Genomic DNA, 25,690 nt, shown 5'->3' with positions numbered 1-25,690 from the left:
AAAGACACAGACAACAAGTGATTTAAGAGATGAGTTTCTTGTGCAGGGTAAAAAGTGCAAAGAGTAGTGGCAGTCCATTTTTGGCTGATATGGAGGTGTGTGTGTGTGTGTGCTAAGCACAGTCGTCATTCAGCAGGGAAGAAGCTCTTCCTCCTCCTCTCTGTTTTTGACCTCAGGCAGCGATAGCACCTCCCTGAGGGTGACTGAGAGAAGAGTCTGTTGCTGGGGTGGCTGGGGGCTCTCTGAGGGTAACAGAGAGAAGGGTTTTGGGTCACATTTCACTGCAGTGTGAACATAGCCTAGGATCTCCATCCTTGCCAACCACTCTGTTCCCCCGGGCGGCGGACAGGGCAACACTCCCACGCTCATCACCTGACGCCCCTCAGAAGCGTGAGAAAGGTCACTGCCTGTGTGTTACGACCCCATATGTGGTCTAGGGATATGGGGTGTAACGATTAGATAAAACCCGGGGGGGACAAGAACCAGAGGAGATGGGGAAATAGAAAATAAACAAGATTTATTGTAAAAAATGGTAAACACAACACAGGTTTCCGAGAAACACACAAACTGAAATCTACTCTATAAAAAGAAGAGCGAAAATCTAATGTAGAATAATAAAGGATAAAGTATCAAATCAATGAACTGGCCTAGTGGAAATCTACTCTAACTAACCAATCAAATACAAATAATACTAAATGACTACAAACATAAGTTAATTAATAAACACAAACTACAAAACTAGGATCTACAAAACTACAGCTGTAACTAACAAAACCAACACAAAACAACTCGGCAGTTGTCGTCTGGCCCACTGGCACCATCGCATTGTCTCTCCCAGGCTTTTATCCTCCACCTCCACCCTTAAGGGAGTGACTGAGCACACCTGAGCACACCTGAGCTCAATCAAGCCGTCACCATGGCCGTAGGCAGGAGGAAGGACAACCACCTGGGAGAAACAACACAAAAAACAACACACACACTACGGCTGTACACACCACAGCCGTTACACTGTGGAAAACGGTTTCTGGAGGGAGCGCTCTACAGGCCCCTGGGTCCTGTGAGCAGCTGGGTGAAACCTGGGGCTTGAGTTTGTGCTTGCCCAAAGAGAGCTCTCTGTCCTGGGCTGTGCCATCACACTGCTCCTCGGTGGTGGGAGGCCCCCTGGCTGCACGTTCACCAGCAGCAGCCTCTTGTTCAGCAGCTTGGATCTTTGGAAAGTCTATCGGCTAAGTCTCTCCTCTACCTGCACTTTCACCTGCTCTGCTAGCCGCTAAAGCAGGGTATCCGCGGTGTCTTGAAAAGTATTAAAAGTTGATAAATCAATTTTGGGAAAATCAAGACCCTTAATAAGTATTAAAAAGTCTTATCACGATTTTATGAGGTCTTGAATTTTGTAGGTATTTTTCTGAATTAGAATCTGTCCAAAGAGTTTGAGTCCTAAAAACTTTTAGTAAAAGACTAGTTGTATGATAGTGGTCTAGTCTGTTGCAAACTAAACCTGTTAAGTTAAAGGTGTCACTGATGTAAACGGTTACAGCTCGAAGTGGCGGTGAGGTCTGGAAAAGTATTGACAAGGTCTTTAAAAAGTCTTAGAAAGGTATCCGGTTGTTAAGTCTGATGTCAAACGTGACGTTTTGCAATATCCGGGTCCAAACCAGAAATTCTCCGCACCAGAATAGCCTACCAGTGTACTACAGCGGTAGAATGACAGTTTAATCGTTTTTTAGACTCGGATCTATTCATACAACAAGGGACATAGCACTTTCCCGTTTTCCCCATATTGTCAGGGTATTTGAGCCTCGGAAAAGCGCTATATAAATATAATTAATTATTATTATTATTGCGTTGGCATTGGCATTTCGAAGACAGCGCCTCAGCCAACTTTGGACCCGGAAACACGTCACGACTTAACAACCGGATTGAAATTAACCTCAAGATTCCTGTATATACCCTGAGTAGGTAACATAGACACGGCTGTTCTAGTGTCAACTGTCACTTAGATCCAACTGTCACTTTCAAAATAACCTCAAGATTCCTGTATATACCCTGTAAAGGTAGAAGTGACATTGGCCCAGGGCAAAAGCCAAGTCCTTGACGGAATCTATGATGGATGACACAGAGGCTAGGTTCTGCTGGAAGCTCTTGAAGAAGGCCCTGGTGCAGTATACAGTACTGTACAGTGGTGTAGTCTAGGTGATACGCAGGACTACGCCGTATACCCACTAGGAAAGGCCAAGGATTTCCATATACCCACTTAAAAATGTGTGAGGATACGTAATGGCGTTTTGTGACAGAACTTTCACTTTCATTCATAAAATTCACCCCGTCTGTGTTACGAAGCACTTGACTTTTGGACCATTGCGACTGAATATAGCGTCATATACCATCAACAGGGGGAGATGCGACATGAAATATGCCAAAATGCAGAACTATCATGCACAGATCAGCCTTATGTTAGACAGGGAGCTCAGATGTATTTTTATGGCGAAATTAACGATAAGGCTGGGAGGGGAAAATCACAGTATACCCTCTAGAAAACACTCGACTACACCACTGCCTGGAAGCTCTTGAAGAAGGTCATGGTGCAGTATACAGTACGGTATACTGTGTAACACCTGTTCAATGATCTCTTTCCACTTATCCTTTTCAAGTGCGTCAACTTTGTATAAGAACAGGAAGAGTCTTTTGTTGGGTGAGAATCCAGGTTGTTGTACAGTATGCATCCTCTGGTCAATATGCCACTGCTAGCTCACAGACAGCAGAGAAAATACCCTGTTAGAAGCACGAGAAGAAATCCTGACAAATAGAGACGCCTGTCCTTTAACTCAATCCATTTATGCAGTCATTAAGGCGGCAATATGGTATTGACATCATTTTAATTTATTGTTTATTTTTAAACAAATTGTATATAGCCATTAATGCTCATCACATAATGCTCATACATGAGTTGTTTTCTAAAATCTTTCTTAAAATTGGCAGTTGACGGTCAGATCTCACAGATTTTTTTTTTTTAAATGTTGTCTATTAATGTAAATATAATGTCAAAAGTCTAATAGTGTATCGTGAACTTCTTTACCAAATGGATGCTTAGACACAAAAACAATTTCTATCAGTTCTAGTCCCCTGCCCACCCTGGATTTCATTACTGTATCTAAGCAATTTTGTCATTGATATAATGTTTGTTTTTTTATTCAAACATTTTACTTACATTTATTTAATTTTTTACATTTTTGGCATTTAGCAGACGCCTTATTCCAAAGCGACTTACAATCAATACATTTGAATGCTAAGCATGTGAATCATCAGTCCACCATTCGTAGCAGGAAGAGTAATCCAGCTCAGGCCTAGTGCCATTGATGGAAGGAAAAACCTTCTCCGATCACCTTCTTCTAAAACCTAGTTTTTTTTAATATACTGGAGAAACAGAGAAACAGTACAAAGGGGGCAATAGAAGTTCTTAGGGACACAGTAGAGGGGAAAGCGGGTGTCTTTAGGAGACGTAGTGCTGAGGGGCCTTATAATTCTAACGTCACGACTTTACTTTACTTTACTGTGTGCGCCACAAAGTGAGTAATGCGTGAAGATTTCAAATGACACCCTCATGACTAGATTTTGGGAAGACCACTCATCTGTACTTTGCTATAAATTGGCCTGGCACTTATATTATCTAGTGTTTCAGTTAAGCTACACTCTTACCATTTGATTTAATTAACTTCTACAGATATATTTCAACAACCGGGCGCAGTAGTTTGGAACAGTGAGGAGGCTATTACTGGAACTACATACGTGCATTTATAGATTAAAAAATAAATAAAAAATCAACACTCTCTTGACCAATAACAAACGTATTCAACAAAGCTGTGGCGTAAAACCCGTAATATGATCAGATTAGAGCTCAACTACCGGTCTGGCAGGTAACTGTCTGTCTGATGGTCTAATCCAACTGTCTGTCTGATGGTCTAATCACTGTCTGTCTGATGGTCTAATCCAACTGTCTGTCTGATGGTCTAATCACTGTCTGTCTGACAGTTTAATCCTATACACCTGTCTGTCTGACAGTTTAATCCTATACACCTGTCTGTCTGACAGTTTAATCCTATACACCTGTCTGTCTGATAGTTTAATCCTATACACCTGTCTGTCTGATGGGTTAGTCGTACTGTGTAAACATCCCTTTAGCAGGACGGCCGACATTTTGGCTGACCAATGAAAGCGGTCACAGATTTGTCATGAACATAGCCAGGTGTAGTAGAAGGTACACATACAGACACAGACACGCACGCACACACACACACACACACACACACACACACACACACACACACACACACACACACACACACACTAAAGCTTTACCTTGCAACTCCTTGCCTTTCCTGTACTCGTCCAGGCATTGCAGGCTGCCAGCGTTCTCCAGGGACAGTTTGTTGTTGAGGTACAGAAACAGGAGGACCATGAGGATGATGAAGAGGCCGACGGCCGTCAGGAACCCCAGAGCCTCTGGAGAGACTGCAGAGAGAGACAAGAGAGGAGAGAGAGGAGAGAGAGGAGAGGAGAGAGAGGAGAGAGGAGGGAGGAGAGAGGAGAGAGGAGAGAGAGGAGAGGAGAGAGGAGAGAGAGAGACAAGAGAGGAGAGAGAGGAGAGGAGAGAGAGGAGAGAGGAGGGAGGAGAGAGGAGAGAGAGAGACAAGAGAGGAGAGAGAGGAGAGGAGAGGAGAGAGGAGAGAGAGAGACAAGAGAGGAGAGAGAGGAGAGAGGAGAGAGGAGAGAGCAGAAGGAGATGTGGGCTGAGTGTAAAAACTTCTGTGCTGTCATGGTATCAAGTCGTGAGGTTAGAATTATAAGGTTCTGCTCTAGTGACCGCTAGTGATGGATGCGTCGTTTCTAATCGGAGCGAAACCACCCTTTTCAAGCGGAGCATGCGTCGGTTGTTTGCTCCGGGAGCGACTTCGAATACGCGTTCTCACAGCTCCAAACGACGCAGAGCAAAGCGAATTTGATCCTAAACTCCGATTCCAAGTGAAGCAAATGTTCTAGTGAGAACACACGCTAAGTCTCTGTTCTCTGCCTGAACGATTTGTATAGCAAAGCTGTCAGCCACTTAATGCAACCAGCGGACTGATTGATTACCACAGACAGTGAAAGAACATCAAATAAGGACCGGCAGGAATGGATGAGATGGGAAACAGGAATAATCAGAAGGTTGAATCATTTGAATGTTTAGTCTGCAGAGTCAGTGGGTATACAAAAACTAAAATGAAGCGCAAAATGGAAAATGGTGCACAATGAGTTGAAAATGTTTATTGCTCTTGCATATTGTAAATAATAACTGGGTATCTGTGAGACAGTTTTCTTCCAATTTTGTTTCTATAGATGGAGAAAAATATAGCAAGGGATGAACTAGCAAGAGGAAAGACAGAGAGCAGTGCCATATGAACAGTCAGTGTCCCTCTTAATGTGTGTCTGCATGTGAGAGGAGCATGGCCTTGCATAACAAACACCTCAAAACCCCCTTTTCCTCATTAATGATCTGAAATCTGATGAAGAGAGCATTGTTGAAGAACATTGTTCGTCAGTTTCTACCAAATCAAATATGCACTATAATCAGATGACAACTTGTTGAATGCCCAAGCCCTAACAGAAAGCTAAGCTGGCAAACCACAGATTGCCTCCTACGGATTTGATTATGTTCTCATTATAGGAGTATATTCTGTAATCAAAAGATGAAAATGGATTTGTGAAATAGAGACTAGGGATGGGTCCGACTAAATGTTTTAACAAAATGACATTTCTTAGGCAAATAAAAGAGTCATGCGTGCGTGCTTATGCAGACGATGGCGGTGTCCCGGTGGTGGAAAACCCATCACATAGGGTTTTAAACAGTTACATAGGGTTTTAAACAGTTACATAGGGTGTTAAACAGTTACATAGGGTTATAAACAGTTACATAGGGTTTTAAACAGTTACATAGGGTGTTAAACAGTTACATAGGGTTATAAACAGTTACATAGGGTTTTAAACAGTTACATGGGGCTTTGAGCATGGTCCAATCATTAGTGGTTAAAGCTACCTTGTCAGCGCTGACTGGCATACTAGAAATTAAACATTTACATACATATCTTTATACAATGTTTGTCTATGATGGGCCTACTAACACACAAACTGTGAAATAAAACAACCCAGTCAGTTTTTGTAGGCTGCCTATTTCAGAAAACATGCGATTCAACAAGACATTCAGATTTGCCTCAGTATGTCACAGACAGGTCTCTATATTATTCTTACTATAATATGACTACTAATACTATTACCATAATTAGAATTATACCACCCCCCCATCTGAGTCTCTCCGCCCACAGCAGTACTATCAGATAAACAAGAACTGGGTCAAACGTCATCAAAATACGAAGAAAGTCGTATTTTCAATGACGTGTGAATCAGAATTGAGCGTTATACTGCGTATACAGCGTGACCTGCCTGCTTAGACCGCAGTTGAAATGACACATATCCGATTCGTATCTGACTGATCCGGCTTGAGAATGAGGCCTGAATCGGATCTGAGAATATCAGATTCAATGTGCTTTTTTTACTGCTTACACCTACATGTTACATATCAGATCTGTGCCACATGTGAGCAAAACAATCTGAATAGTGTCACTTCGACCTGGCGGTGTGAATGCAGCAGTCTAATACACCTTCAAGTACCCATCATTCCTTTGGCCACATGTGCTCTCTTTGACATTCCTACAGGATGTTAGAGATGTAGGTAGGGACAGGAGGTGACTGAGACTTATTTGAGAGGTGTGTGGTGAAGTGTCATCCCAAGAGGACATCTGTCTGTCTCACAGTGTACCTGTCAGTCAGTGGTGACTGTCTCACAGTGTACCTGTCTGTCAGTGGTGACTGAATTATTCAAAGCACAGGTGGAATGTGATCCTGTTCTATACACTTTTTTTCTGGATGAGCAGAGGGAATTATATCCAGTTTTTCTGCTTGTTTATAAAGCTCTCACTGGCACAGCACCAGAATATCTGAAAGACCTTGTGCTAGCATATCAGCCCAATAGAGCTCTCAGGTCTTCTGACGCTGTTTTTTTCTGTGTACCACATGTACAAAAGAAGAGATTTGGTGAGGCTGCATTCTCATTTTATGCACCCAGATTGTGGAATGCACTGCCAGTTTACATTAGGGATGCAACCTCAGCACATATATGTTCAAGTCAAGACTAAAAACCCATCTTTTTAATATTGCCTTTAAATTACAAAATAATTAAATTATGATTATATAATGATTAAAGCACTTTGAGCTGCAACGTTTGTTATTTGTAACAACGTTTGTTATGTATAAGTTATTATTATTATTATTATTATTATTTTTATTATTATTATTATTATTGTTATTGTTATTATTATTATTATTATTATTATTATTTTGGAAGACATCGGCCATCGACCTCGCTATGTTATTTTGATTTGGGCTTAGAAGTTGGAAAATAGTCACATGGCAACCACTTCCTCTTCCAGTGTCCAGTATGTGATGACATGCTGCCCGGAGGGTAAGGGACTACTGACCTAGGTCCTAGGCTGTTTAGACGTGCAGTCAAAGTGGCCTTTGATTTAACACTTAATCAGCCATGATGTGAGTAAAAGAAGTGTTATATCTTTGCACTCGATCAAATTTCAGGACCCTCCTTTCATGACTTTTCCTAGATATGTGCGTTCTACCACCCAGTATCCTTACATTTTCTAAATCACTTCAGGATAAGCTTATATAAAGCTATTTTGCTGTTTTTCTGTGTATGAAACAGGCTAATTTACAAGCGGCCAACTAGTGGTCGTTGTGTGTAAATAGCAGGTTAGCATTTTAAAAGAGGCTGTTCTAGTGTTAAAATCAAAACATTTGGAGTGTAGAGTCAAAAGAAGAAATTATGCTTCCCCCCACCTCCACCCCGTCTGTGAAAACAAGTCATGTCTCTTCACTCTACTGGCGCCCCGCTGGTGGAATGAGCTTCCCACTGTTGTCAGAACTGCAGAATAACTCCCCATCTTCCGACTGAAGACCTACATCTTTAGGCTACACATTAACTGTCCCTACTGAGACATCTACTACACCCTGCACTGTTTCTTCTGTGTAATAATATTATTATTTATTTTTTATGACGATGACTGCCAATGGCCTGAACCTAGATTACTTTTTCCTGCCGTGGTTGATGGATATATGATTCACTTTAGTCTAATGTATTTGTTGTAAATCGCTTTGGAATAAGAATCTGTTAAATGCCAAAAATGGCATTTCCGGGTCCAAATAAAAAGTTCCCCGCACCAGAGTACCAGTGTGCTACAGCGGTAGAATGACAGTTCAATCGTTTTTTAGACTGGGATCTATTCATACAACAAGGGACACAGCACTTTCCCGTTTTTCCCATATTGTCAGCGTCTTTGAGCCTCGGAAAAGCGCTATACAAATATAATGAATTATTATTATTACTGAGGCATTTCGAAGAGAACGCCTCAGCCAACGTTGGACCCGGAAACACGTCACGACTTAACAAACGAATAGATTGAGCTCTCTTAAGCCACAAATGATGTGACGGAACACACCTGACTAAACAGAAACACCTGTCAAGCCAATTTTACAATACTTCTGGTTTTCAAAAATAGAATGACCCTATGTATAAGGGTTGTCATTTCTAAATGGTCAAACCAATCTGGAAGAAGAAACCATAGAATTGAAGCCGAGAATCCATACTTTAACCTCTTGTAATTGCTTGATTTAAAATCGAACTCAAACTAAACTGTTGGAGTATAGAGCTAGTATATATGGTAAATGGACTGCACTTATATAGCGCCTTTATCCAAAGCGCTTTACAACGGCCTCTCATTCACCCATTCACACACCCATTCACACACCAATGGCGGCAAGCTACCATGCAAGGCGCCGGCCCGCTCATTGGGAGCAATTTGGGGTTCAGTGTCTTGCCCAAGGACACTTCGACATGTGGCCAGCCGGGGCTCAAACCGCCGATCTGCCAACCTCGCGATCATTAGACGGCGGCTCTACCTCCTGCACCCCCCCCCCCCCCGTATAGAGCTTAAAGAAGACAAAATGCTTCCTCTTTCCTATACTTATGGAGGGTTGTAAACTGAGCCCAACTGCAGTGGAAAACAAGGTTATCTGTCAGGCAGGAAGATAGATTATTCCTAACTGGCCTTGTTGAGGTTGTTTAAACTACTTTACTGTGTAGGGAATCCAAATTATTCACCATTCCCTATCTGTGTAAGTGAGTTCATGTATGTTTTTTAAACTAACTCTGAAACAGTCTGTGACACAAAAGACAGCATGTACATATACAGCCCTTGTGTCGGGAACACTTTGTAAAACCATTGTCAGTTAACACAGTTCGTCGCTGCATCTACAAATGCTAGTTAAGACTCTACCATGCAAAGAGAAAGCCATATCAACAACATCCAGAAACACCGCAGGCTTCTCTGGGCCCGAAATCATCTGAGATGGACTGACGCAAAGTGGAAAAGTGTGCTGTGGTCTCTCCTCCTCCTCCTCTCCTCCTCGTCCTCTCTTCCTCCTCCTCCTCTCCTCTCTTCTCTCTCCTCCTCTCTTCCTCCTCCTCCTCCTCCTCTCTTCCTCCTCTCTTCCTCCTCCTCTCTTCCTCCTCCTCCTCTCCTCCTCCTCTCTTCTCTCTCCTCCTCCTCCTCTCTTCCTCCTCATCCTCTCTTCCTCCTCCTCCCCTCTTCTCTCTCCTCCTCTCTTCTTCCTCCTCCTCTCTTCCTCCTCCTCCTCTCTTCTCTCTCCTCCTCTCTTCCTCCTCCTCTCTTCTCTCTCCTCCTCTCTTCCTCCTCATCCTCTCTTTCTCCTCCTCCTCCTCTCTTCTCTCTCCTCCTCTCTTCCTCCTCCTCCTCTCTTCCTCCTCCTCCTCTCTTCTCTCTCCTCCTCTCTTCCCTCTCCTCCTCCTCTCTTCTCTCTCCTCCTCTCTTCCCTCTCCTCCTCCTCTCTTCCTCCTCCTCCTCTCCTCCTCCTCCTCCTCTCTTCCTCCTCCTCCTCTCTTCATCCTCCTCCTCTCTTCCTCCTCATCCTCTCTTCTCTCTCCTCCTCCTCCTCTCTTCCTCCTCCTCCTCTCTTCCTCCTCCTCCTCTCTTCTCTCTTCCTCCTCCTCTCTTCCTCCTCCTCCGCTCTACTCTCTCCTCCTCATCCTCTCTTCCTCCTCATCCTTTCTTCCTCCTCCTCCTCTCTTCTCTCTCCTCCTCTCTTCCCTCTCCTCCTCCTCTCTTCCCTCTCCTCCTCCTCTCTTCCTCCTCCTCCTCTCTTCTCTCTCCTCCTCTCTTCCCTCTCCTCCTCTCTTCCCTCTCCTCCTCTCTTCCCTCTCCTCCTCCTTTCTTCCTCCTCCTCCTCTCTTCTCTCTCCTCCTCTCTTCCCTCTCCTCCTCTCTTCCCTCTCCTCCTCTCTTCTCTCTTCTCTCTTCTCCTCTCTTCCCTCTCCTCCTCTCTTCCCTCTCCTCCTCCTCTCTTCCTCCTCCTCCTCTCTTCTCTCTCCTCCTCTCTTCCCTCTCCTCCTCTCTTCTCTCTCCTCCTCTCTTCTCTCTTCTCCTCTCTTCTCTCTCCTCCTCTCTTCCCTCTCCTCCTCTCTTCCCTCTCCTCCTCCTCTCTTCTCTCTCCTCCTCTCTTCCCTCTCCTCCTCTCTTCCCTCTCCTCCTCTCTTCTCTCTTCTCCTCTCTTCTCTCTTCTCCTCTCTTCTCTCTCCTCCTCTCTTCCCTCTCCTCCTCTCTTCCCTCTCCTCCTCTCTTCCCTCTCCTCCTCTCTTCCCTCTCCTCCTCTCTTCTCTCTTCTCCTCTCTTCCCTCTCCTCCTCCAGGTCTTGAATGCAAGGGGAAAATACATCAAATCGGTCTAAAAAATTAGGTGCTAGGCCTTAAAAATGAGATTAGCTTGTCCTGCAAGGAAGCTTTTGTGCACTTTGTTCTCTTCACGTTTACGTGACTTTCTACAGTTAACTGTTAATGATAAATGTAATAATAAATTTACTTTTGAGTAATTATGGGACTTTTTTGTCTGTATGGCAGTGAAATCCCTAATTTCATCACCTCGAGGATGACAAATATGGTGTCGCGATTAGGTCTAAAATTATATTCAAAGAGGTCTAAAAATGTATTAAATTTGACTTGTTGAAACTTGTAGGAACCCTGTGTTTGTTGGTCTTGTTTAGATTCATGGAGCTCATCTATTCAGTCTTATAAGCCCTCCTTATTGCTCTGACAGGACACAGGGTTACATAATCCATACCCCATACAGTCCTTGATGTTTTGTTAAACATAATGTTCATATTAGTGTTTACAAAAGATTCTAACAGAAAAAAGAGAGGGACCTATTCAAGAAGTTGGCCATACGTGACGTTAGAATTATAAGGTTCTATCTCCATTTTTGTTCAAAATTGAGTTTTTTACATAATCTGATCCATTAGGTGTTTATTAATGCCTGTGTGGTGTTATTTTTAAAAATGTTTACATTTTTTAGTTAGTAATTAATAAAATACAAAGGTTTCATCTCACAAAACATAATGGAATGTAAAAACTTTGACGCTCGATATCTCTGAACTACCCTAAACGGAGATAGAACCTTATCATTCTAAGCTCACCCATAGCCGTCAACTAAGAAGCCAATACTGAATTGCACAAGTTACCTGCACCTGAGGCCCACTACTGCATGGATGAATCCAGGTCAATAGACGATATAGAGCTCGTCAACGCCAGGACACAATCTAGGACAGAGAGATTCATCTGGAGGAAACAGCTGCCCCCCACAACAGATCAACCATGAGCCAAGACAGATGACAGGGGGAGATCAGACAAAAAAAAGGATTAGGTCTTTTAAATCTATGTTCTCAAACAGCCAGGTCAGTATGTAAATACTGCACCAGAGCACAGCACCTCAGGACAGACCCACACAAAGCCTAAAAGCAATTCAAACTGGCACAACAAGTGCTGCCTGCCTGCCTGTGCAAAGAGTGAATGTGCTAGAACTCTGGATTCAGCTGGGTTAAATCAGAACATTCTGCACCCCGACAAAACCCTGATAAAGAAATCGGTGTCTCGCAAGACTTATAAAAAATAAGCCTGGCTTTTCGTTTAGTGACGTTGATGGAATACCCTGCTCCAAATTCCAATCACACAAACAACTACAACTGCACTACAACAGTCAAATTTGTCCAGATTCAGAGATATTTGGAAATGGGTTTACAATGTAAATATGTTTATTTGAGATGAGATCCTCATGGTGCTTTTGCCTATGTATCTATCTTTTTTTTTTTTTTTTTTTTAATTGCACTAATTCATAAAATAAATGGTAAATGGACTGCACTTATATAGCACCTTTTTTGCTGCTCCAAAGCACTTTACAACGGCCTCTCATTCACCCATTCACACACACATTCACACACCAATGGCGGGAAGCTACCATACAAGGCGCTGGCCCACTCACTGGGAGCAATTTTGGGGTTCAGTGTGTTGCCCAAGGACACTTCGACATGTGGCCAGCCGGGGCTCGAACCGCTGATCTGCCAACCTTGTGATCATTAGACGGCGACTCTACCTCCTACGCCACAGCCGCCTCATACACACAATAATTCGTACACACAATAACCATAATACATCATAGAGAGTAGGTGCAATGAAGACAAGAAACCCTGAGGGGCTTATGGAGCGTCTCTCTTGGTCATAGAACGTAATCACAGTTAATGTAAAATAAATCAAAGAAAAATATAAAAAAGACAGAACAAAATAAAGAGATCAATAAAGAAGTGCTATAAACCCTCTGGAACTCCCTCCCCATAGTGATCCGCAACGCCCCCACACTGGACTCCTTCAAATCAGCCAATCTGTTCACCAAGGCTTTTGGCCCCTAGTCACTGTTTCTGTTTTGCTTTGTTTGTTTTCTGTTTTGTCTGTCTGACCATTCCCCTTTAGAATTTTTATTATTATTATAATTATTATTTTTATTATTATTATAAAGGAAAGAGAAAATAAATAAAGAAGAAGGAGAAAAAGAAGAAAAAAAGAAATACCTAAGGAAATAGAATAGGGAATAGGGAATATATAGGGAATATATAGGGAATATATATATATATATATATATATATATATATATATTAAAAATATAGAAAGAGAATAGAAAGAGAATATAAAAAAAAAAGAAAAAAAAGGAAGAAGACAAAAACAAAACAAACAAACAAACGAAAGAATGGAAGAAACAAATGAGAAATTAAAGCAAAGATAAGTTTACATAGTAAACCTTACATGAGAGAAACATATTAAGGTACGTGGAGAAAGTTTACTTGGAAGACGCTGAGTACAGATCATTCCTGAAAGAGAGGTTGCGAGTGAGCTAAGTAAGTAGCATGAGAAATAATTAGAACACGTTTTTGAAGAACATAGATATGATTCAGTTTGGTTGGATGGGTACTGGCCCAAATAATATTACAATAACTAATATAGGGGTACATCAGGGAATAACATCAGAGAGTTTTTTTATCTAGACAATAACACATTTTACTCAAGATACCAATATTTCTGGCAAGTTTAGATGACATTTTATTAATATGAGGTTTCTAGCACAGTTTGTCTGTCAATTAGTATGCCAGATGAGGTTAAAGAAATGACATTGTTATCAAGATGAAAGCACAGGTGGGTATACCTGCTGGGCATTGCTGCCTGTCGCACCTCCGACGGTGCCAGTGGGCTGACTGCAGGGTCGTCAGCCGGGAGCCACCCTTCACTGATGTTTCGCTCCTTTAATCCCGGAACATCTCAAGGTGGTGGAGCAGTGACAGGGACGTCTCCCTGCCACTCCCTGCAGCCAGCCCTAGGATCCTTCTTTCCCCCACGCCTTGTCCTTTCTTCTGAGCCAAAGCCAGAAGCTCCCTTGTTCAGCCTCCTCCACCAGGTCTTTGAGCGCCTTTCTCAGCTTGGATCCTGTGATCCCCAGCGACCTCAGGAGCCGCTGTGTAGATGTTCCTGTATAGCCTCTGCACCCAACTTCCACAGGATAGGTGACTGCCCTCCACCCTGCTTGCGAGCACGCAGCTGCCAAGTCTGTGTACTTTTCCTTCTTTCTCTCGAACTTCAGCTGTCGATCGAGGTCAGCTCTCATGTTCCACTCTCCTCCAGGAGACAGGAGGGACCACTGCTTCGTGCTGCTGCCCTGACTTTCTCCCCCTTGCCGGACAAACTGGATCCGCTGCTGTGATGTGACTGGGCTGCTCTTGTTTGATGCCAGTCTGCGTGCTTCCAGAATTTCCGCTAGTTTGCGCAGCACCCGGTCGTGCCGCCATCTGTACCGACCCTGCGTCAGTGCCGCCTTGCATCCAGAGAGGATGTGTCGCAAGTTTGGGTTGTTGGCGTTGCAGAGTTGGCAGGTCTCCTCTGTGCCGTACCAGAGGTGCAGGTTCCGGGAACTGGGAAGGGTGTCGTAGGTGGCCCTGATCGAGAAGCTCAGCCTTGCTTGGGGCAGCCTCCACATATCCTTCCATGTGATGGCTCTGTTGATCACAGCCTCCCACATTGTCCACCTTCCTTGCTGTTGTTGGCCCACAGCTCTGATTTTGTAGCACTCCTCTTCGATCTTTACGACTTCGGAGATCACTAGATCTTTCCTTTCCTTCCTCGTTGCCTTGGACCACATCTTGGGTGCTGATCCCCATCCAAAACCAGTCCTGCCTGGCTGCAGCACCCCGGCGATCTCCTGGTGTTTCAAGCGATTGATGGCCTGGTCAACTGCCTGCGTGGCATCCCACTTGCGTCCTGTGCGAACCTGGGCCTTGCTGTGTAGGACAAACGGGTCGGGTGAGTCTCTCAGCTCAAACAAGAGTCTCACCTTCTCCTGTTTATAGCCCAGGCTGATGGATTTCAGTGGGAGCTTCAGTGTGGTTCTTCCAAACAGCGCTGTATTAGAGAGGCAGCGGGGAAGGCCCAGCCACTTACGGATGTAGTTGTTGGCTTTTGAGTCCAACTTTAGCACTGTTGTTAAAGTGATGTCACAATGTGCTTTCTCCCTATTCCTGTTCTTCTGACACTCAGGAGGACACCTAGATGCTACACCCCCCCTCGCAACCCTTCCAATCTCATCTACCCACCTTTTTCTACTGACCATGACTTTATCGCCGCAGGCGGTCTCTGGAATTGCCAGTCGGCGGTCCGGAAAGCTGACGCTATCTCAGCTTATGCATCTCTTATGGCCCTCAATTTCCTTGCTCTCACTGAAACCTGGATCACACCAGAAAACACAGCTACACCGGCAGCCCTCTCTGCCGCCTACTCCTTTTCTCATTCCCCTAGACCCTCTGGTCGAGGGGGAGGCACAGGACTCCTCATCTCGCCCAAGTGGTCACATACTGTCCTTCCCCTGGCACACTTGTCTATATCCTCCTTTGAATTTCATGCTGCTTTCGTCTCCTCCCCGGTCAAACTCCACATTGTTGTCATCTATCGCCCCCCAGGCCAGCTCGGTGACTTCCTAGGCGAGATGGATGGCCTTCTCAGCTCCTTCCCTGATGATGGCACTCCGCTCGTACTACTAGGTGACTTCAATTTCCAATCTGAGAAGCTTCTCTCATCTGGAGTACTTGACCTTCTCCTCTCCTTCGGCCTTACCCTGTCCCCCTCTCCTCCAACTCATAAGGCAGGCAATCAGTTCGACCTTGTCTTCACCAGATCTTCCCACACTTCCAACCTTACCGTTACCCCTCTTCCAGTTTCTGATCACCACTTTATATCCTTCTCCCTTCCCCTCAAAATGTCCTCTTCCCTCTCAGCCTCTAACCACTTAAGACCCTCTCGTCGTAACCTACGTACCCTGTCCCCCATCACCCTCTCTTCTTCTGTCCTATCCTCCCTACCCTCTGTCGAATCCTTCTCCCTTCTATCCACTGATGCGGCATCATCAACCCTCCTGTCCGCTCTCACCTCATCCTTCGACACCCTCTGTCCACTAACCCTGAAGCCAGCTCGATCCTCTCCTCGAGCTCCCTGGCTCTCTGAAACGCTACATGCTTGTAGACTAGAGCTCAGAGCAGCTGAGAGGAAATGGAGAAAAACTGGCCTTTCTGATGACCTTAACCTCTATCACTCTCTCCTTGCCAACTACGCCTCCTCGGCATCAGCTGCTAAAGCATCCTACTATCATTCCAAAATACATTCTTCTGCCTCTAATCCTAGAAAACTGTTCTCCACTTTCTCTTCACTCCTTAATCCACCTCCTCCCCCTCCTCCTTCCTCCCTGTCCGCCGATGACTTTGTCAGCTACTTTGAAAAAAAGGTGGACGACATCAGCAGCACCTTTTCCCCCCCACCTCTCCCTCCTCCCACTAACAATGCTAACACCCCTTCCAAACTCTCTCCTCGACACTTGGTCTCTGGATTGTCATCTTTTTCCCCCCTCTCCCCTGATGAGATGCTCACACTTATCACATCAAAGCGGGCAACCACATGCCCTCTTGATCCCATCCCCTCCCCCCTTCTCCAATCCATTTCCGCCGACATCCTTCCTTACCTTACCACCCTAATCAACTCCTCCCTATCCACAGGATCTGTCCCAGCGGCCTTCAAAATAGCCAGAGTCAAGCCTCTCCTCAAGAAACCTACCCTTGACCCATCATCTGTCCACAATTACAGACCTGTATCCCTTCTCTCCTTCCCTTCCAAAACCCTTGAACGCGCGGCATCTAAACAACTGACTGACTATCTCCGGAAGATGGATCACTTAGACCCCCACCAATCCGGCTTCAAGGCTGGGCATTCCACTGAGACTGCGCTCCTTGCTGTCACGGAAGCCCTCCACTCTGCCCAAGCTTCCTCCCTCTCCTCTGTTCTCATTCTCCTTGACCTGTCTGCTGCCTTCGACACAGTCAATCACCAGATCCTTCTCTCCATCCTCTCAGACCTGGGCATCTCGGGCACCGCACACTCCTGGTTTTCTTCCTACCTGGCGGGCCGCTCCTACCAGGTGACCTGGAGAGAATCGCTGTCTTCTCCACGAACCCTTTCCACTGGAGTACCCCAGGGTTCTGTCCTAGGGCCCCTACTTTTCTCCCTCTACACCAAGTCTCTTGGCTCGGTAATCTCTTCACATGGGCTCTCCTACCACAGCTACGCAGACGACACTCAACTCTTCCTGTCCTTCCCCCCGTCTGATGTACACGTGGCAACCCGTATCTCAGCATGTCTCGCTGACATTTCAACTTGGATGGCTGACCACCATCTCAAGCTCAATCTTAACAAGACCGAGCTCCTCTTCATCCCCGGGAAAGCCTGCCCTCTCCAAGACTTCTCCATCATAGTGGAGAACTCTACTGTAACCCCCTCCCTGACAGCTAAGAACCTTGGAGTGATCCTGGATAACCGACTATCCTGTGCGGAGAACATTGCAGCAACGGCTCGCTCCTGCATATTCTTCCTCTACAACATCAGAAGGATACGACCATTCCTTACCAGAGAGGCAGCGCAACTCTTGACCCAGGCACTGGTCATCTCCCGCCTGGATTACTGCAATGTACTCCTGGCTGGGCTCCTCGCTTCAGCCATTAGACCTCTGCAGCTCATCCAGAATGCTGCTGCCCGGCTGGTATTCAACCTCCCCAAATACTCGCATGTCACCCCTCTCCTTCGCACCCTGCACTGGCTCCCGATAGCAGCTCGCATCAGATTCAAGACCCTGGTGCTTGCATACCAGGCAGCTAAAGGGACAGCCCCTGCCTACCTGAAGGAAATGGTAACCCCCCAAACCCCTGCCCGCTCACTCCGCTCCTCCACCTCGGCTGGCCGACTGGCCCCACCTCCTCTACACAGCAGTCGGGCTGCCCGATCACGTCTCTTCACAACACTGGCTCCCCGCTGGTGGAATGAGCTCCCCACGGCCGTCAGAACGGCTGAGTCACTACCCATCTTCCGTCGTAGACTGAAGACCCATCTCTTCAGGTTACATCTTAACTGCTCCTCCTGAGACATCTTCTGACCCTCACCACTACGTCTCCTAAAGACACCCGCTTTCCCTCTACTGTGTCCCTAAGAACTTCTATTGCCCCCCTTGTACTGTTTCTAAGTTTCTCCAGAAAAAAAAAAAAAAAAAAAAAAAGGTTAGTAGAAGGCGATAGGGAGAAGGTTTTTTCTTCTATCAGTGGCCCCGGGCCCGAGCTAGATTACTCCTCCTGCAACGAATGGTGGATTGCTGATTCACATGCTTAGTATTCAAATGTATTGATTGTAAGTCGCTTTGGAATAAGGCGTCTGCTAAATGCCAAAAATGTAAATGTAAATGCATGCTCCACCACCTGCTTAACTTCAGACCATCTGGGGGGAGTGGTGTCAAACTGAGAAGAGGGCTCGGGTGGGAGCGGTACGTGCCCTGGGGAACCAAGGGGACAGGGACGCGGGAAGGGGGGTGCTGAGGGTGCTGCAGCACCCCCTAGCGGCAAGCAGAAGGAGCTCCTCCTGCCTGAATTTTAAAAATAAAATATTATTCAAACAATAATTTAAAACAATATAATAACTATTGTTGCTTTTGGGAATAAAAATAAATGTGTTTTTTGTAATAAATGTAAAAATGTGTTTGTTAGTTTTAATGTTAGTGATCACATGGTCATATCTTGCTAGGGACTTGACATCCGAGTCTTGACACCCCCACCCCCACCCCCGTTTGACGAGCCGTGTCGACCAGACATACGTTTTCCTGGGAGGAAAATTGGAACAGAGACATTCGAGTTTCATTTCATTTAAAAAAAAGCTGGTTTACCAGGTGGAAATGGTTGCATTATGTCACTGAAAGAGACCCTGTTCTTTGCTTCTCTTGCAGTAAAGCTATATAGAGAAGGGGTTAAGGCACCACGACAGAAAGACAAGTGCATTTACAGTAGGAGGCTTTTGTCAGTTTAGCCAACACGAGATGTCTGACATACATTCAGAATCGGTGAGATTGCTTGCTTCGCTTAACAACACTCCCATTAATGCTCTACTGTCGGACGTTGTTGAGAAAGAGCAACAGACGGCCAGAAACGTATTAGAACTGATATTCAGATCCATCCGATTCTTCGGCAGCGAAGGGCTTCCGTTAAGATGCAATACCAATCGACATGGAGTGCTGTCTGTAATAATGGTCAACATCATGTTTGTGGACATTGTGGGACACTGTGAGCTTAGTGGAAATTACTGTAAATTCCAACACATTGTTGGTAAAATATTTAACGTTACGTCTTTGTAGTGTGTGGGTGCATGCGTGCGTGCTTAACTATTATTGCCCGTGCATTGGGGCCCGTCGTTATGCCACTGTGTGCGTGTGAGCGAACGAGCAATCAGCGAGAGGGAGGGAGAGAAATCGTTATAATTTTTTCCCTGGCAATTTTTTTCCCTGTAGCGTATATAGACAGCACCTCAGCACCCCCAGTCAAAATACCTTCCCGCGTGCCTGCAAGGGGACTCTCCTTTTGGCTGTCACTGAGCTGGTCCTTGATGTGTTCCTCCAGCTCCTGCTCGGTGGTCTGCAGCTTCCCTGATTTCTTCTCCTCAAGCAAACCCCGGGCGTACTTGAACGGGTCCCGGAGGAAGTTCGTCCTTGCCTTTTCCTTGTTGCTTCTACGTTTCCTGGTCCTTTCAGCTCGCCTCAGGTGGGTGAGTCTGGTTCTGATCTGACTCCAGAGGTTCTGCAAGCCCGCCTTCTCCTCTTCCTCAGCTCTCCTCCATGCCTTCCGCAAACGTCGCCGCTCCTTTACCAGCTGGAGGATTTCTCTCTCCTGTCTCCCGCTCTGCCTAGGAACGGTCCTCCTCTGAGGCATCTCTCCAAATCTTCCCTTGCCTTCCTCATAGATGATATGGCCGAAGATGTTCAGCTTGGACGTTGTGCTGCCTCTTAGACTGTTCTGGAGGGTGGTATGTAAGCTTTCGTCAAAGCTTCTCCATGAATCCTTGTCGCTGGCCTTTGGCCACTTGATCTTGGGTTTCCGGTCTGGCTTCTCTGGGGTTTCTTTGGTGGATTCTCTACCTGCCATTGTACTCTGATGCTCCTGTTGTGGGCCGTGCAGATGTGGTTGCAAATCCTGCTGGGGAGGCTGTTCTTGCTCTCTCTCCCCGGATGCAATGGTGGGATCAGTAGCACTGTGGTGCTCAACCTGGCTCTGATTCCTCCTTGTCTGACCTGCTGGCGCAGTGCAAGCTTGCATCTGGTAGCTGCCGCCGCATTTTGTCCTCCCCTGGTGGATCCGCAGGCCCAAGTAGGTTGTTACTTTGGACCACCCACAGCTGCATTCTCTCAGGATCCTTTGATCGTTAGTCGTTGCCGTTCCAGTCGTTACCGTGTTATCTGTCCTGATTGGTCCATCTTCCATCCCGCCTCTCAGTGGACCGCCGGGTTGTTTTTGTTTTTTCATAACCTCGACATCCTTGTTACTCTATTTTTACCACTGTTAAATAAAAAGACAAGACAATTGGTTTGCTTTAAACCACACAGAAAGCTTATGCAGCTCCCTGTTGATTGTTGAAACAAGGTATTCAAGATTGCTGTGAGAATGGAAAACGCATATCATCTGTGAACAAGATTATTGACAGAACCTTGGGAACTTAACATAAATAATTAATATAAATCAGAAATAAAAGAGGTCCAAGGATAGACCCTTGGGGGACTCCACGTTTATCTATCTATATCTACATCTATATATATTTGAAATAATCTCTTTCATCTCTCCAGAGATCCTAAAAAATTAAATGTGTATGCATGTGTAGAGTACCTTGAAATAGTTTAGCTGCTTCCATAAATACCCAGCAAAGTGAATGCACTGTTCAATAGACCACACAACTGGACCACAACAACACCAAAACAGCAGATGAAAAACAGAACAGGAGAACGAAGCATATCCATGGCTGTGACCACATCAGAACATATGCCCATGCTCAGTTGTTTTTGTAATTGATGGAAATAACATTATTGCTTATGTGTCTTTCCTTTTTCACTACCCTCGCTTGGTTCCGTTGGCATGGAAACGGTTGCCATCCAGAATGTCAAAAAGCACACGAACCTTCTCCAAAGCACAAATCCATGGTAGACACCCACATACACACAAACACTCTCACTGTCCACACACACACACACACACACACACACACACACACCTCCTACACAGAGAAAGAGGGACTGACGTATAAGGCCACACAAGCAAATCTGACTGCAATGACACAAGAAAACACAAGCAGCTAACCCAAACAATTATAAATAAAAAACACACAACCAGACCACTGAAATAATACCCACATCCTCCGACACACACTCAGAGAAACACTCAGAGTCCACTTCTTCTTTTGCTGAATAAGGAGTGAGTCATTACTGTTCAGTGCTCGAAAGACAGAGAGGCATCACATTAGCATTAGCACGTCAACGAAGCCCTCTAAAAATGTCCATAAAAGCTATGCCATCGGGGCGCTTAGGTGGCGTAGTGGATTAGGCGTTGACCATGTACCGCAGGGTTCCCGGTTGGATTCCAGCCGCGGACATATGCTGCATGTCATCCCTTCTCTCTCTCTCATCCATCCTTCCTGTTATAATCTCTACTGTATCTGTCAATAAAAATATGAGTGGGACTGCCCCACTCAGAAAAAAATAAAAAAAATAAAGAAAAGCTATGCCATTACTGTTCAACTGAGCTTGGCGTCTAAGAGCTTGTTTTAAGTCCAGACTCAACCAAGTCTGGTGCAGAGAACCTGTTTGAGACCAGATATGACAGCAACTGACTGGGAAAAGGGAGCAAGCTCTAAGACAAGGAAGCAGCATGTGTACCGAAACACAGAGTTATGCTTAATAGCTTGCAACAAAGGTGTTAGAATGATGGCTTAAAATGAGCTTAGTCAGGCTAGACGCCACTTCAACAACATTCAGGGTTCCCACACCTTCTGAAACATCACATTCAAGCACCTTTCAAGGACTTTCAAGACTCAATTACTTCAAATTCAAGGGCCCACCACGGCATAGTTTGAGACAGATCGAGATGAGAATGTATATAATAGGAATGACCATGAACGGTTTTCAAATCTAACGGCGTTATGTCGGTTTAAAATCTAGCTAACTAATTAACCTTAGTAACTTCTACATGTTACCTATATATATATATATATATATATATATACATATGTATATATATATTTAAAAAAAATAGCCAGAGAGAGAGAGAGAGAGAGAGAGAGAGGAATTCAAGCACTTTCAATGACCCATGTCGATTTTCAAAAACTTTTAAGACCTTGATTTTTTTCCCTCAAATTCACAAACATTCAAGGATTTCAAGGACCCGTGGGAAGCCTAGCCATTTGTTAAGGTGTATATTGGCTTGAACTGTATATTCCTTTCTTGACTGGCAATCACCTTTGGGAACTCAAATGGGAGAGGAGAAGGTGAACAAGAAGCAGAACTTAAAAAACGGAAAAATAAGAAGAAGAGGAAGAAGAAGAACAGCAAGGAGAAGAGGAAAAGAAGAGGAAGAAGAAGGAGAGGAAGAAGGTGAAGAAGAGGAATAGCTCTGCATCATCCTGTAGGTCTTCATTGAGTGTGAGATACTGCATGAACAGCTGCTAAGCTCAGCCCAGCTGGCTCAGTAAAGTAATTGGGTATCTTCCAACACGCTCAGACAGCTAGGTTCAAAGTATCTGACATGAGCATCTAGCCTCAGCTAGCCTCAGGGCTATTTCACAACCACTACGGTGGTAGTACAGTCAAGACATGAATACAGTATATCAGTATGACCATATGGTATCAACTTTATTCATATACAGTGATTAGGGCCCTTTTCTGCTGACCAGAGATAGTTTCCAGGGCCCAGTTGTTCGAAACTTTTAATTGATTATTAATGGCTCCAGTATGTGCAGAACCCAGCTGCCAGGGTCCTCAACCACACCAAGCCCTGGCAGCACATCACCCCCACCCTCATTCACCTCCACTGGCTCCCGGTCAAGTCCCGCATCACATACAAAATCCACCTCCTCACCTACAAATCCCTCCACGCCTGCGCCCCCCAGTACCTCACTGACCTCCTCCCCCAGCATACCCCTTCCCGGAACCTGCGGTCCGCAGACCTGGGCCTGCTGTCCACCCCCTGCACCAACCTACGGACCTTTGGGGACAGAGCCTTCAGCGTGGCCGCACCTACCCTCTGGAACTCTCTCCCCATAGTGATCCGCAACGCCCCCACCCTGGACTCCTTCAAATTAGCCCTCAAAACTCATCTGTTCACCAAGGCCTTTGGCCCCTAGTCACTGTTTCTGCTTTGCTTTGTTTGTTTTCTGTTTTGTCTGTCTGACCATTTCCTGTAGAATTGTAAAGCGTCCTTGGGTTTTATGAAAGGCGCAATAGAAATTCTTTTTTCTATTGCTTTTCTCCGACCAAATCACAGCCGTGCTGATATTCAGTATAACACAGGGTTCCCACGGGTCCTTGAAATCCTTGAAAGTTTGTGAATTTGAGAAAAAATAATTAAGGCCTTGAAAGTTTTTGAAAATAGACATGGGTCATTGAAAGTGCTTGAATTCCCCTCTCTATCTCTCTCTCTCTCTAAAAAATAGATATAAAAAAAGGTTAGGGTTAGGGTCATGTTCAAGCCGCTACATTCAAAAGCCTCTCTTTTTAATTGTTGTCTGTGAGCAGATAGTTCCTATTATATAAATTGTCATCTAGATCTGTCTCAAACTATGCCGTGTTGGGTCCTTGAATTTGAGGGAATTGAGTCTTGAAAGTCCTTGAAAAGTGCTTAGAAGGTGTGGGAACCCTGATAACAGCACTCCCTCTCGTGTGATATTGCTTAAATAACCAAAGGCCAAGAAAGCCAGGACAAAAGCAGAGTGTAAACAGTAATTGATTGAGAAGCAAAAAGAACAAGACAGACAAATATAGGAAGACAATAAAAAGTGCAACAGGTGTGTTTTGGAGATGCATTTCAACATAGCCGGACATAACATAGTGAATAATGGACATAACATAGTGATTAATGGACATAACATAGTGATTAATGGAAATGATTGGCTAACAGGGAGGGGATGTAGGAGGAGATGACTTCAAAGGTCAAAATGTGATTCCCCCCCCCCCCACACCCAGTCTGATCTTCATACCTTTTCTGATGCAGATGAGCTCATGTACTCCACAGTTGCGCTCGCCACCTGGAAAGAAAATGTATTTTTTTATTACCTAAAAAAATTTGGATGGCTTCAAAGAGACAATGCTAGACAAACAAATAACCCTTACAATGGATATTAAAAGAAAAACAGGTTGGGACACATTGACATACTATATTTACTACAGAGGAGATGTAGAAAACATTGCAGGGATAAACAGTCATACCCTGGTCATCCTTATAGCTTTTGAATGAAAGCTGTATTCACATTATGTGTGCCTGTGTGTGTGCATGTGTGTGTGTGCATGTGTGTGTGTGTGTGTGTGTGTGTGTGCGTGTGTGTGTGTGTGTGTGTGTGTGTGTGTGTGTGTGTGTGTGTGTGTGCGTGTGTGTGTGTCCGTGATCTACCACAGGAGGATAGGCCACACACTCAGAAAACAAATCAATCGCTAAGCTGGCTCTAACATGAAACCTACAAGGCAGGAGGACCTAGAACCATCACCAACAGGAGAGGAAGGCGGAAGGGCTGTCATGGCAACAACTGGATCGGAGAGCACAAATCCAGAGGGGATGGAGGGGTTTCATGGATGGCCTATGTTCCCTATGGAATTGAAAGGCCTATGTAAGTGTATTCATGGGACTGACATAACTTGTGGTCTTTTATGTCTGATATGATACCAGGGGCCTCATTTCTAAAAAAAAGTACTTGAACGTCACCTTTGACTTTCACGTAAGCACATTTTTCTAAACGGACGTAGGCATTATTTATAAAACGGGCTGAGATGGTTTAAAGTTGCGTACGTGCTTCCTTCTATAAATACCAACGCAGGTAAAATGAATGCATGTGAATGAGGTTTGTATTAACGCGGCTCAATTATAGCGGCTGAATTAAGACAAGTGCAATAATATAGGGTAGGCGTTCGTCTGGAAGCGGGAGAGGGCAGAGAAGGGTGGCTTCTTGCATTTGTAACGTTTGATCATGACAACTAACCAGGCACATGCTTATACTCAGTACTCAAGTTGTAAAAGAAAATCAGGGGAGGTGGTGGATTTTTATATGAGGACAATTTTAGCATCCCCTCAGCGTCAGTGTCAGTAACTTGGTAAAAATGTAATTGCATGTGTGCGTGCCCCCTCGCACCTTGAAATAGCAGTAATACCACGTTCATTGATTTTTTAAAAATGACAAAGTAAAAAAAAAGATAAAGTATGGAAAGAGGGGGACGATTTTTACAGTTTTTATTTCTGGGGGGATGCCATGCCCCCTCAACTCGAGTGCTGCTTATACTGTAATAATATAATGGTCTTATTCTTATCAGGTGGTCTTATTCTTATATGGCTGCTCACTCCCTTTGCTCACTCCCAGACACCGGAGAAAATCCAGTATAATTTAGCGCGTGGCCGGGCAAGGTCCGTTGTGGAACGCACTAGGCATGTTGAAGGGGAGATAGACAGCTGCGGAGGGATATAAAAGAAGACTGAAATACAATCATAAACATCAGTTCCTTTTAAATCTTGAATTAAACTCATTTTCTCGGCTGATAACAACATTGTTAATT

At 44.9% G+C, this 25,690-nt stretch overlaps 1 protein-coding gene across 1 annotated transcript in view; it reads right to left on the bottom strand.

The window, feature by feature from the left end:
- The window catches only part of syt14a (synaptotagmin XIVa), a gene marked incomplete at its 3' end in the record, with an annotated part of 44,766 nt that extends 20,594 nt beyond the window's left edge, over window positions 1-24,172 (bottom strand). The window contains exons 1-2 of the mRNA XM_080550515.1: window positions 24,130-24,172; window positions 4,357-4,509 (exon numbers count right to left, since the gene is read on the bottom strand). Coding sequence (XP_080406641.1) covers window positions 4,357-4,456 — 100 coding nt within the window. The 5' untranslated portion in view covers window positions 4,457-4,509; window positions 24,130-24,172. The remainder of the gene's footprint in view (window positions 1-4,356; window positions 4,510-24,129) is intronic.
- Between the last annotated feature and the right edge of the window lie 1,518 nt (window positions 24,173-25,690).

The sequence above is a fragment of the Nansenia antarctica genome, assembly GCF_963989245.1.
Source record: "Nansenia antarctica genome assembly, chromosome: 1".
Classification (NCBI taxonomy): Eukaryota; Metazoa; Chordata; class Actinopteri; order Argentiniformes; family Microstomatidae; genus Nansenia; species Nansenia antarctica.
The sequence above is the reverse complement of the archived record's forward strand: the minus strand, read 5'-3'. Positions and strand labels throughout refer to the sequence as shown.